At 39.0% G+C, this 13,867-nt stretch overlaps 1 protein-coding gene across 5 annotated transcripts in view; it reads right to left on the reverse strand.

The window, feature by feature from the left end:
* Nucleotides 1–858: 858 nt before the first annotated feature.
* LOC117983992 (uncharacterized) overlaps nt 859–13,867 on the reverse strand; it is a 137,506-nt gene continuing 124,497 nt past the window's right edge. For 4 of the 5 annotated variants that reach the window (XM_069499593.1, XM_069499595.1, XM_069499594.1 and 1 more), the window contains exons 18-22: nt 12,843–12,956; nt 9,217–9,340; nt 8,440–8,541; nt 7,588–7,902; nt 859–6,955 (exon numbers count right to left, since the gene is read on the reverse strand). In XM_069499593.1, coding sequence (XP_069355694.1) covers nt 6,661–6,955; nt 7,588–7,902; nt 8,440–8,541; nt 9,217–9,340; nt 12,843–12,956 — 950 coding nt within the window. In that variant the 3' untranslated portion in view covers nt 859–6,660. The remainder of the gene's footprint in view (nt 6,956–7,587; nt 7,903–8,439; nt 8,542–9,216; nt 9,341–12,842; nt 12,957–13,867) is intronic. The other variant, XM_069499596.1, reaches the window with a different exon arrangement.

Raw genomic sequence — 13,867 nt, forward strand, 5'->3', positions numbered from 1 at the left:
ATTTTAAATTAAGACCACGGGGGGCGATTCTCTTGTACACAATCTCTGAACTAAATTGGTCTAAATCTAGTGCTATCCTTTTCCGCAAGCATCATTATGAAAGGGATAACAAAATTTAGACGTGCCATATTAGTTTAGTTTAGAGATTGTGTACAAGAGAATTAGCCACAATGACCTCCCCAAAAGGCAAGGGCACAAACAATCCTGTGATGTTAGTCCGCGACAGGTCGAAATGGCAATTGGGGAGGGAACGCCCTGCACTGCCCCCCTGCGCTAACCCAGTGCGGGCGAGCGCGGTGTCCCCCGCCTCATATTGCCATCTATCTGTCGCGTACTATAATTTTTAGTAATTTCTGAAATTACCATCTTCCGCAAAACTAAGTTCGACCACCTTAAAAAATGAGTAGCCAACTGCCAATGTGCGAGTACCGAGTATACTTATATATATATACAATATACTTTTTAAGATAAAGTTTGGAACAATAAGTAATAATGTGCCACATCCGAAAGTTTAGAATTAGACCAGTTTTGTTCTAAGGAGGCATAACTTTAGAAGCACGACACACATGGTAAAATATTGTGGATCGAGCCTGATGATCACTGACTATTTCCTCGTACGCGTAGTTTGCTAAGTGCCAAACATTTGTTGAGGTGGCCGAACTTTGTTGGTGGCCAGTTTATGTGCTTCTGCTTGTCTTCAATGCATGTACTGAAACTGCACACGTAACAAACAGCAACTACTTGCGCTAAAGCGTGGAGAAGGAAAGGGGAAAAGGAAAACAAAAAATAAATAAAAACGACTACCATTCGCGAGCGTCGTGCGAGTCGCAAGATGCTCGCGAGCTCGGCATGCACAAATATATTAATTTCACTGAATGTATTTCAATAAAATTATATTTTTTTCACTTGTTAGGTATTGTCCATATGATGTCTAACTATAATGTATATGTACACGGCGCGGGCGTTATCGCCTAAATGCTTTGCGTCGATTAGAAATTAAACCGTGAAAAATATTGAACACCTATTAAAAGCTAAAATTAATAATAACTATCTAAGTTAAACGTACAAAGAGGTTTTTTTTGTTATAAAATTTCGAACATCTTCGATGTTCGGTCGCCCGGGCCCGGAATACTGCAGGGATTTCAAGTCTTATCACAAAATGCAGTAGTTATTTATTATCGCAAAGCTGATTGCACGCAGCTCAAAGGAGCTCCAAATTTAAAGCCTACTTAAAAAAAAGTCGTTCCCAGGCGGCCGACGTCACATTCGATGACCCGCCAAGCGAAAACTTTTCTCACTGTATAAAATATATATTTCTACTTTATATTTATACTACAGGTACGCCCAGGGGCGCTCAGCCGATTTAACTCATTTCCGACTCAGATTTTATATGCCAATATATATTTTCCATTCGATCATACAATATTATGTACATTAATCAACTGATCACATAATCTAAGCGTATTGCAACTTAAGAATCATTTCAACTTGAATAAAGCCTGATAGAAAAGTATGTTCGCCTACACTTGATTTTTATTTACTACTTATGGAGTTTTTAAATACAATAATAATTTATAACACATAATTAATAATAATAATAATCCGTATTATTTTATTTCAAAATATTAATTAACCCATTGAATGCCAAAAATTTTTAGAACATAAAATGGTTCGCCAGCATACAATGGGCTGGCCATTCTTTCGAGATAATTCGTTGGTGGCAAAGTGTTAAATGTGAAAGTGTGTGTGTCTGTCTGTCTGTCTGCTAACTTTTCACGACCCAAGATTTTGTTGAAATTTGATAGAGTTAGCTTACATCGCGGGGACGATCATAGGCTACTTTTTATCCTGGAAAAGCAAAAAGTTCCCACGGGATTTTTAAAAACCTAAATCCACGCAGACGAAGTCGCGGGTATTACCTAGTCATTATATATATTTCTTTTCACGCTTGTCGATTTTAATTGAGATTTTTCTGAAGTTGATTCAAATAATTCCTAATTTTTCATGTTTCATTATTGTCACTAATGAAGGACAACTATGTATGTATTTTAATATCTAAGTAGGTAAAAAAATTGCAACAAACATTATTTAAGACTATCTTATTCGGACGACTTCGTCCGCGTGGACTACCACATGTCAAACCCCTTTAGGGATTAATTTTTTTTTTATTTATATCTAAACGGATGTCTACGTGATAGCTACGAGTATCTGCATGCCAAATTTCAGCCCTATCAGTTCAGTAGATTGAGCTCTGCGATGATAGATCAGTTAGTCAGCTTTTCTTTTTATATAATACTAGCTGATCCCCGAGGCTTCGCCCGCGTGTATATAATATAGCCTATGTCACTCAGGAATAATGTGGCTTTCTATTGGTGAAAGAATTTTCAAAATCGGTTCAGTAGTTCCAGAGATTACCCCCTACAAACAAACTTAACGACATTACCTCTTTATAATATTAGTGTAGAAGAAGAAGATAGATGCGTACTAAACTTTGCCAAAGGTTTATAATTTTCATAATAAATCTACTTTAAAGTCCTACGACTAAACTCGTACTGGCGTCTTTTGAAGGCACCAATAACGAGTTCACTCATAGTTGGCAGTCAATGGATTAATATCGTATCGTACGTGAAATAAATCATTTCGATCGACCAATCGTGAAATCGGCCATGCGCAACTAGACTATTTTCGCTTGTAAGGACAAACGGCCGACAGTACGTGTCCTTTATTTCTACGTATAGAAAACTGCACGTATATACCCACACAATATAATTTACACTTAAAGTGATTGTCGATAAAATTAGTAGAAATTAATATAAAATCTGTGTGGGCACGACCAAAATACTGTCTGTTTCAGATATCCGTGATGTGCCAACTCGCTCGAGTGATTATTTAAAACCTAATCCAAAGTGTATTTAGAATTTCAGTGTTACATAAATATTATCCCAAACTTATGTACACATTGCAAGATACCACAAAAAAGTTGTTTTACAACAAGGTGTATTTTTCTAAATACAATAAATTAGTTGAACACAATATTAATAGTACATTTACACAATAAATTATTATTTTTGCTTTGTAAAGTAGATAATAATATTATTGGTACTAGTTCTAATGTACATAATTTCTAAACTAAATTGGCAGGTCTAAATTAAGTGCTATCCTTTTCGGCAGGGAACTTTATGAAAGGGATGGCAGTGACATATTATTTTTAATTTATTTCAAGTTTGGTTGACCAAGCCATGGCCCGCCCAGGGCTGTAGTGCTTTGTTGATGGTGATTTTAATTTAGTTTAGAGACTGCGTATAACAGAATTAGCCACACTATTGAAAAATATTATAGCTTGTAAAAATACAATGCTTACATTTATTGAATGCCTTTAACGTTACATTTAATAGAACGTCTGGTCGATTCCGAAAAATTGCATCGATCATTAATACAATCTCAATTGTTGTCCTTGGCTGGAGTTACAGTATTATTCTGCAACAATGCATTGAGCCAATGGTAAAAGAGTGTCTCCTGGGGGTAGATTGCCGTATTTTGACAGCTACAGTGTGACGATCACAACCACCTCTGATTGGCTAGCACTCTTTCGCTATTTGTCAAAATGCACTATAGCAGAAAGTATGCTATTTTAGCCAATCACAAGAGAGTTTGTAGTATTGATAATAATAATCACAATTTTCGCAATCGATATATAAATCGGAGTAATTTGGCAGCTCACATGCATCTGAAGCGGACATTACTTATACACGCCACGCCGCAACTCTGCTCCCGGTAGATTCGATTTTCACAATTATTTCTATGACATTGGTTTTCAAATTCGTATTACACAGTGTAAGGAACTCAGTTTCTGTATTGCACTCGATTTGATATCGCTGTCTTAATCTGTTCGCATTGGTAAGACAGAGATGCTGTATCGATGAGGGTTTAAATAACAGAGTACACAAACGATTTTTGTATTTCGGGTCAGTCTTAGTAGTATAGTAGTATTATACGGCAGAACATCACATTTAGCGATTTTTTTACAAGAAAAGACGAAAAGACGAAAAGACGACTAAGACGAGCTAGTCGCCTCAGTCTTGACGCGCCCTTTACGACGGCTTTCGAAAATCAATATTTAAGTTATATGGCTTGTACCGAAGAACGATAGTTTTGTATTTTTGTTCAAAATCACTACTTTCAAATTACACCAACTGTTTTGACAACAATAAAAAAATTAATTTGACGACTAAACCGTAGGTCTATTCACATATAGTATTCAATATTTGGGCAAATACCTCTATTAAGTAGTAATTAATTGAAATATGATGGATTAGTGATAGAAAAAAATATAAAGCAAATTAAATTATATATTGCGGTTTTGGGCAATTCAAGTGGAAACGTTTTGATAATATGGATATATTTTTTATAAAATATCACTCCTATAAAATATATACCTAAATCTAGGTAAACAGTCTCATGGCTATATCGCATATTAAGCTAGCTAATTTTATTAGAACTAAGTCGTTAATGGAAAGTACAAAAATAGCGAGTCTTTTCCACAGTCAGGTTGAGGGTACAATGTTCGTCAATAATAATAAATACTATGTAAAAAATTATTGCGCTTACGTCAAATTATCATTTATTTTACGTAAACTGAGCCTGCAACTAGCGAGTTTGCAATAGTCTATATTATGTAGACATATACTAATTATACTATAGATAATTTACATTAGGAATCTATTGATTTCTTAATGCAAATGGTCTATAGTAGATTGGCGGGCTTTCCGACATTATAGTGTATTTTATTTCTGACGAACGTATTTTATACTTTGTGAGAGTAATAAATAAAAGAATGAAATGAAAAATGAAAATACTTCATTAACCGACTTCCAAAAAGGAGGTGGTTGTCAATTCTGACCATTTTTTTAAATGTATGTTCACCGATTTTTTCGAGGTTTCTGAACCGATTAGCAAAAAATTTTTTTTAGCTATGTTGATTTCTGTAGGTTTATTTTAGGTAACTAAAAGAAACAAGAGCGTGCGATTTTTTCGTATAACTAATGAAAACGAATTATTTTTTAAGCGGAACAATGTCAAATTGTAATTTTTTACCACACGCTTCAGTTTTTTATTTTCTTTAAAGTTCGATTGAAATACCTACGTTATTTTTATACGTTGTACTTTTTTGTGCATTAGAAAAGTGAATAAAGTTCATTTGCTTAAAAAAAATGACCATCTTGCAAGCCTTCATACAGTTTTCATTTAATAGCTTTTAAAATTTATTTTTTTAACACATACAATAATGGTTCAAATTATTCCGATTACCGAAGTACCCCTAGCTAACTACCTAAGTAGCCCAGAACAAATTCTAATCACCCGGACTCCACACCGTCTATCGTACCCTTAGAGTGCTTTTGTAAAGCGCGAAGCCAGTTCGCGAAGGAGGTCTGAATGAAACGAAGGTCGAGAAGGTGAGCCGAATGAAGGAGCCAAGCAGTGAGTCTTTTGGTGTAGCCCATTTAAAAACAGGTGCTTAAGCTCATTACACACGGCAGGATATTTCGAATGTTCATGTTCGAATCTGTATGGTGCAATATGCAGCATACAGATTCGAACTGTTTCAGCGGATTATAGCAAATTAAGCTTTTGGTTCATTGAATATCATGGACTTCCGCAAGGTAACGCCTGCTTCTATACAATAATGATTGTATTGCAAATTCAGCAATTGGCCATCAGAAAGTGTACAATAGTACCCAATTTGACTTTTTACACTTCTATCAAAAATTGAACTTTAAAGTTTGCATTAAGGAACAAATTTTAAAAACCAATAATTTCACTTGTGGTTATACAATTTTTTGAAATAATACGGTCGTTTGCGGCTGTCTAGACACTTCCTAAAAATAATGAAAGCTGCAACAGGTCGATAAACAGGTAGTGTAATTTGTAAGCCTTGTAAGTTGTAGTGTGTACGCTATGGCGGCGCATCGTCACGGGACGTATAGCCCGAGTGCTCGTAGGGCATTCAAATGTTATCTTTTGTAAAGTGGCTCAGCTTTGTGTACCTATGTATGGCAAATTAGACTTGCTACGCGAGCAACAATACTATATCAGTAGAATTTAATATAGTAGATAGCATGAAATATGCAACATGGAACGATGGCATCCGGAAAGTGGCTGGCATTGAATGGACGGCTAACTAATTGGCTATTCCCAGGAAAGTGCAAAAAGAACCGAAAAGCATAATAATACTTAAGCTGGCTTAACACGCGTAGTTATAAGTAACTGACAGTTTCAACTAAATGTCAAATTGTTATAATGTGTAGGCAAAACTGAAAACTAAACAGTTGAACTGACAATGAACTTTATAAAATAAATCGAAGTAACTAAAACGGTAACATAGCAATATGTTATTTTATTCTGACTGAAGGCTTGATCACACTGATCATTCAATGCCAGCTACTTTCCAGATGCCATCGCTCTACATTGCACCTATTTCATTATATCTATTATATTACAGTCTTACTATCAACTGGCATAGTATTCAGCAACACCTTGAACTTGTCTCGCTTGGTTGCGAATAGCAGATGCACGCGATTGGTTAATCAGTCGTCACGGATGTACGCGATTGGTTCATTCAAGCAAGTCGGGCCTTGCTTCCCATTACGCCTCGAGGGTTCATCAGACGGGCGCGGGCTGCGGCGTGCGCGGCGCGGGCGCGGGCTCGGGTGCAGGCGCGGCAGGCGACGCGCGCGGCGCGGCGTGCGGTGCGGCCGCAGGCTCACCGCGCTCCTCCTCGTCGTCGTAGGCGTAGGGGCGGTAGGGGCGATACAGCAGCGGTGGCACGCTGCGCGGCAGCGCGTACGGCAGCGCATGCGGTGCGTGCAGCGCGGCGGCTGCCAGTGCGTCGCGCGCGCGCGACTCCTTCTCCCGCGCGGCGCGCTCTCGCTGCTCCTTCTCCCGTTGTTCCCGATCTCTGAAATCGCAACCACCCCATATTACTACCGCGTGTCAGCTAGTACAGTACGCGACAGAAAACAATGTACATCGACCTTTAGAATGAGATTTCGGCTTTGTAGAGCCTGCAGCCTTGTCTCTGTCACTAATATTTGTCGGTCTCAACGACAGAGACGATGCTCTACAAAACCGCTGTCGCTTTCTTTAGAAATTGACCTTTAGGTCAATGTACAATATTTTCTGCCGCGTACTGTAAGTAGATATACTAGACTTAATTTTTCACTCCAGTCGACCTACCATGTATCTTTTCCGCTTTAGCACTTAATGGTTAGGAATTAGTACGCTAATCTAAGGGTTCTATATGTCTTTCTAAAGGTCGATGTACATTATTTTCTGCCGCGTACTGATTTAAATGTATAAAGATGTGAATTGGAGGGTCTAATAATAGCGCTCTCTTGTAACCTGTAAGTTTAATTTGGAGATTATGTACAACTGAATAAGAACACTGATCGTATATGAACGATCTGGCAGGAAATAACTCCCGCTTTGTAAACCTCACACGATCTGCGCAGCGTATGCCTATGAGACGTGTACGCCAACGTCTGCACTGACGTTTCGATATAACTGTTGGAGTCGGCGGGCACAACGTACCTAACACAATGATTGAACGCAGCTCGAGAATGAATCGCACACCTTAATTCTCTTTCTCGTTCTCTCTCCCTCTCCCTCTGCAGCGCGATCTCCTTTTCGCGGTCGTCGTGCGCAGCGTGCGCGGGGTGCGGATGCGCGTGCGCAGCGTGCGCGTGAGGCGCGTGCGCGTGGTGCGCGTGCGCGTGCGGATGCGGCACGAGCGGCAGCGGCGGCGCCAGCGGCGGGTAGAGCGCGTAGGGCGGCAGCCAGCCCACGCCCATGCTGACGCCGCCGCGGAAAACGCGCTCCAGGTACATCTGCTCCTCCGCCGCGAGCCTGCCATAACGTTACGAATTATTACTACTTTAATTAGACGGAATTAACGTTGCCGTCAAGTGTCCCGTTTGTTGTTGTTTGAATAGTTAAGCCTCCAACAGCGCCCCCAATCAAGTGCCAAGAGAGCCTTGTCGCACTGTAAATTGTCGGTTATGGCCGTATATTATCAAAAATTCGATGTCAGAAAAACCTGACGCGCGCCGTAAGGCTCTCAGTTCATACATTTTGCTTTAGACCCCGCAGACTGTCAGAATATTGTCGGATCGAACGTTCGTTTCGATGCTCGCCAACCTGATGTCTGAAAGTGGGATCAGCACGTCCGCGTCGGAAGGCGCGCTTTCCTTTTACATTCTGTATTAGACCTCGTACACCACAAGTATGCTTCCGAATCAAACATCTGGCGGTTAATTGGTGCTCAAATTAGCCGAACAGTAATTTCTGATACGTGCGGGGTGAATGGACGGTCGTCAAGCGTGCATCAGAGTTTTGACAAGTAATATGCGACGGGCCTTATTTTTTTATCTTCACTAACTTTACCTGTATTGCAACGCAGCACTGGAGTAGATGGAGGGATGCGCGTAGGGCGAGTAGGCGGCCGGCTCCAGCAAGGGAAATGAGGCCGCCGCAGGATGCGTTAACCTGGTTGGACAATTACATTTAAATAAAAATGTGGCAACCTAATATATTATTATAGAGGATAAAAGATTGTAAGAGTAGGGTTCTAGTTAACTGATTTTGATCCCGACTGACGACGACGTATGTAAGCCCGACTATACAATTTTATGTCCAGTGAATCGTAAACATTTGCGTTGCGGTGTGTGTTTAACTTGACGAAAATAGTTCTACCACAGAACAGGGAGAAATGTTCACACATTGGCACCATTATCCAATCTTATCTTATCGTATTAGGTCTTATTATTATCACTCGACCACATAATTGTGTCGATGATCAAAACCACAAACGTTTTTGCTCAACGTTTCTGATAAGAACCGCTAAGGTGTGGGGTGCCCTTCCGGCTTCCGTGTTTCCTGCCAAATATAACCTAAATGTCTTCAAGGCAAGAGTAAACAGGCCATCTTCTAGGCTAGCGCGCTCCAACCTAGAGCTCATCATTGCTTTTTATTAGGCATAACTGTCATCAAGTGCAAGCCTATCTTACAATAAAAAAATATATAAAAGAACAAATTTTCGTCAGTGTCTTTACATGAAAAAATTTGAATTTGCGGGAAATATTTACGGCGCATGCAGCGTTTATCACGACAATTTTTTTATTGGTTGGGATGTTTAATTAGAGAAGATGTAGTGGTACTAACCGATCATCAGGTCGGTAAGGCTGGAAGCCGCTGGCCGGCAGGTGGTGAGGCGAGGCGCGCTTGGGCGGCGCGGGCGGCGGCTTGTCTTTGTTGCCTTCTCGCTCCGCGCTGGGGGGCGCCGCTCCTGCACACTCGCAAAGTTAGCGAGAACTCCTCACCACTGACGTCTTTAGCACACCGACGCATTTTCACGCAGAAGCGAAACGATTAAGAGGAGTTCATGTGCGCACTCATTAGAATATTAATCAATAAAACTCACTAAAATTTTGTAGAGAGGTAAGTTCTTGGAACTAATATCTGTGTGTGTGGTTTGCCTGATTTTCGCTAAAATATTTAGTTTCAAAGTTACACGAGCTCAAGGAGTTACATAACCGTTGAACCTATATAACTTTAAAACTAGCTATTTTTACGGAAATCTGGCAAACTGCAGACACAGATATTAGTTTCTAGAGTGTGTCTATAAAATTTCGTGGAATCTGATTGATTAAAATTCAAATGAGAACCCAACTTTTGTATGGAAAGGGACTGGGAAGCAGACTAGGGAAACTTCTCTTAACGTTCTGACGTAAATGCATTCCGCGTGCGGTGCAACAGCCAATGCGTCAGTGTGCCAAAGGCGTAAAGTTGCCTAAAGTTATTTCAAATCACATGTCATGGTTCGACATTATCTATTGTTCTAAAAAGATAAACTAACAAAAGGACACCAGTCTGTGTTGGTAGGTATAGTTTAGGGCATTTTTTATTGTAATAAATTAAATTAAAATATGAAATTCTTATTCAATAATTGCTAAGATTGGAAGGTTTCGTATATTTTTAGTTAAAATAATGTTTGCAAGTTGATCTAGACAGGTGTAATTCGTGGTTTCCCGCGGCAATTCAGAGGATAACATGGTTTCTCTTAAACGGCTCTAACGATTCCTATTTCCTTCCTATTTCTAATTTTGTATTTAAGTAATATTTTAATATTTTCAAAAGTTTAATATAATATTCTTTATGTATAGAACCAAACAAATCAAAAGACACCGAGCAAAGCTCGGTGGCACCCACGTCTTATTCTTATAATACTTATAGGTATCAGGGCAACAAACTTTTCGAACATTTTTAGGGTGACGTTCCCGAAGAGTGCCAACGGGAGCCCATTACTAATCATCCGCTACTCGTCCGTCCGTCACATACGTCTGTCTGTCTGTCTGTCAGCGGGCTGTATCTATCTCATGAACCGTAATAGGTAGAGTTCAAATTTTTACAGAGTGTAAGGGTTCCGTACCCGAAGGGTGCCAACGGCAGCCTATTACTAAGCCTCCGCTGTCCGTCCGTCCGTCCGTCGCGTCCGTCTGTCAGCAGGCTGTATCTATTTCATGAACCGTTACATGTAGAGTTGAAATTTTTACAGAGAGTTTTTTTTTGCCGCATAACAAAAAAAAAAAAATCACAATGGCCGCCATAAAAAATATATTAAAAAGTGCATTAATCTTGTACGATGGTACGGAATCCTTTGAGTGCGAGTCAGAAAAAATATTTATGATTATAATTAGCTCCGAGAATTTTAGATGTTTTAACTGATGGAAGGCAAAAGAAACCTAATTTCGGTGATGTCCTTTACTGACGATATAATAGGTAATAGCAATGATTGAAATATGCTTTATCATTAGGCAACTTCTATATTGACACACCCAATTTTTTAATTATGGATCTATTATTAAATTATTACGAAGGTACATAGACATACATCCTTAGATCAAAATCAACCTTGATCATAAATTACTAAGAATAGATATTAAAAGTATTTAAATTCTATGACCTAGTACAGTATTAGAATATTACAACAAAAAACTTCGTACCTATTAGATGTTAAATAAGTGTCTAAGTACTAAATTAAAATTTTGTGTATCCTTACATACATAAAACATTACATAATTAAACGTTCCTGAAAAAAAGTTAGTAAGCGTTATATCTTAAGTATTAAGGTCTCGTAGATAATATAGTCTTGAACATTTTACTAAAACTTACGTAAACTTAATATATTATATGCATTGCTTCAAATCTATCTTAATATCCGCATTTTTTAAATTTTAATAATTGATATACTTCAGTGTTTAGTAATAATAATCGTAGTATACTTAGTTTTTTGCGTATTACAACGACAGAACAGAAAAAATTTGTTTAAGATTCAAACTAATTTTGAAAGACTTTCTATCTCCGATGAGAACAGATAAATGTACAGATAAAAATACGAAGTATGGACGTTTAAACCCAACAAGTGCTTGCTATTTGTAAGTATAAAACAATGTAACAAAATATAAACGCCTGAGCAACTTTCACCATATAAAGTCTAGATAAAGAGCGAGCTTATTGCGAAAATATTTTTATTATTTTTTTGAATGTACCAGCTGAGCGAATGAAAGGAGGTAAGTTATATCGGAGAACTAAGAATTGTAAGGATCATGTCAGGCACTTGTCCCACTACCGGGAACCGACGAGGAAGCGACTAGACTCTTTTTTCGCTCAAAAAACGAGGAATCAATGCATGATTCCTCAATAAAAGAGATAAATACATTAACAGTTGATCTGACTGCCTGACTGTGCTCATTGTCGAGGAGAACTCTCTCACCATTAGTTTGTCGCAACGACAAGAGCTATCAAAGAAAAAACTCGGTCCGGCGCTCTCTTGGCGGTCAAAATACTCGAACAGTTTGCGCAGTAAATGTATGACTCGACGACCGGTGCGAGCAATCGCCCGTTTATCCCAACTATAGTACGCGACAGAGCGAGATGGCAATCGAGGTGGGGACGCCCCGTAGACCAGCACAGCCCCCACGTTAACCCGGTGCGGGATAGCGCGGGTGTGCGGAGCGTCCCCCCGCCTCATACCCGGACGGCCATATCGACCTGTGGCGAACTATAGGTTCGTGATCGGAAGTCAAATTTGCACCTGTGATTTCTAGTTTTGAATTAAACTCGTTTCTCGCTAATTATCAGAGGTCGAACAAGTGCCTTAAACTGATTTAGCATCAGACTAATTCACGACTGAAATAAAATATCATCATGGATTTGGGGTTCTGTATGATCTAAATTCAAACTGAGTTAAGTCATTATTTTTCTACGAAATATTAAAACTTCTCTATAGTTCCATAAAATAAAATTTTACCTTGACTGGCTGCGCGTTTTAGGCTGAAATATATAGAGCCTAAGTACTTTGACTCTGATGCGACGTGAGGATGATTTATGCCAACAAGTGGCGGGTACGGGCTGTGCCACGTGCGAGGCACGGATTCAAAACATCACGAACATTTTATATGAAGCAGTTCATGCTTCACCGTGTGGCGTCTGTGAACGGACACGGCACGAAGAAGCATAAAATAATAAAAAAATGTTCATTTCAAATGTTCGTGATATTTTGAATCCATGCCTCGTCTACGCCTTGTACTTGGCACAGCTCGTGCCCGCCACGTGTAGGCATAAATCATCACTTACTAGAGCTTCATAAAAAGAGTAAAATTACTTGTCTTCCTTGGACTGAGAAAAGTCAAAGTGCGCTCCATAGCTCTTCTCAGGCTTAAACCAGTGTCAATCTTCTTACAGTTGCTCAAGCGTAAGGAGTAAGGACAAAAGTGCGTGCAACTCACCGTCTTTGACGTCGGGCCCGGCGTTCTTGGCGAGCGTTCGTAATGCGGCCGCGAACGGACCGCCCTTGTTGGGCGCCAGATCCGTTCGCTTGGCGATTTTATTCGCGCTCACACCTGAAAACAATGAAAAGGGATATTATTATTTATTAAATACACGCATATAATGTTAACATGCCTAATTATATACGTCCATGTATAGTACGCGACAGGTCGACATGGCAACTATATGTCTATATATATCGAACTATAGGTATATATGGCAACTATATATGTATATCGAACTGGCGAACTAAAGGTACGTGGTCGGAAGTCAACTTTGCACCTCGTATAGTGATTTCACATATTTTTTCATGTTACTCGTACTTATCACAGAAAAACAATTTTACCGTATTTGACAAAACCTACTTTTTATCCCGGACAATCAAAGAGTTCCCACGGGATTTATAAAAAACCTAAATCCACGCGAATTAAGTAACGGGCATCATTTAGTTAACCAATATTTCAAATTATAATGGGGCTAAAATTTTTGTGGTCATTTACTACTATTGCCAACTATTTTTTCTAACGTTATATTTTACTAGTTAATCACTACCCTTATTATAAATGCAAAAGTGTATATATGTAAGTGTATGTATACCTATGTTGGTTGGTTTGTCCTTCAATCACGCCGCAACGAAGCAACGGAACGGCGTGATTTTTTGCATGAATATACTACTATGTAACTACAATTTTGGTACATGAAAAATAAAAATAAAATAAATAAATAAAATAGATAAAAACCGTGGCATGGGCTACTTTTTATCCCCGAAAATCGAAGAGTTCCACGGGATTTTAAAAGCCTTAATCCACGAGGGCGAAGTCGCGGGTATAAATTAGTAATTATTATAAATTATGTAGTTTGTATGTATGTAATTTGTATGTAGGGCTAATCTCCGGAACTAATGATCCGATGCTGAAAATCTTTCACTAATAGATATCTACATTATCCCAGAGTGCTATAAACTATGTATGTAGGTCACGTTGAT

The sequence above is a fragment of the Maniola hyperantus genome, chromosome 7 (genome assembly GCF_902806685.2).
Source record: "Maniola hyperantus chromosome 7, iAphHyp1.2, whole genome shotgun sequence".
NCBI lineage: Eukaryota > Metazoa > Arthropoda > Insecta > Lepidoptera > Nymphalidae > Maniola > Maniola hyperantus.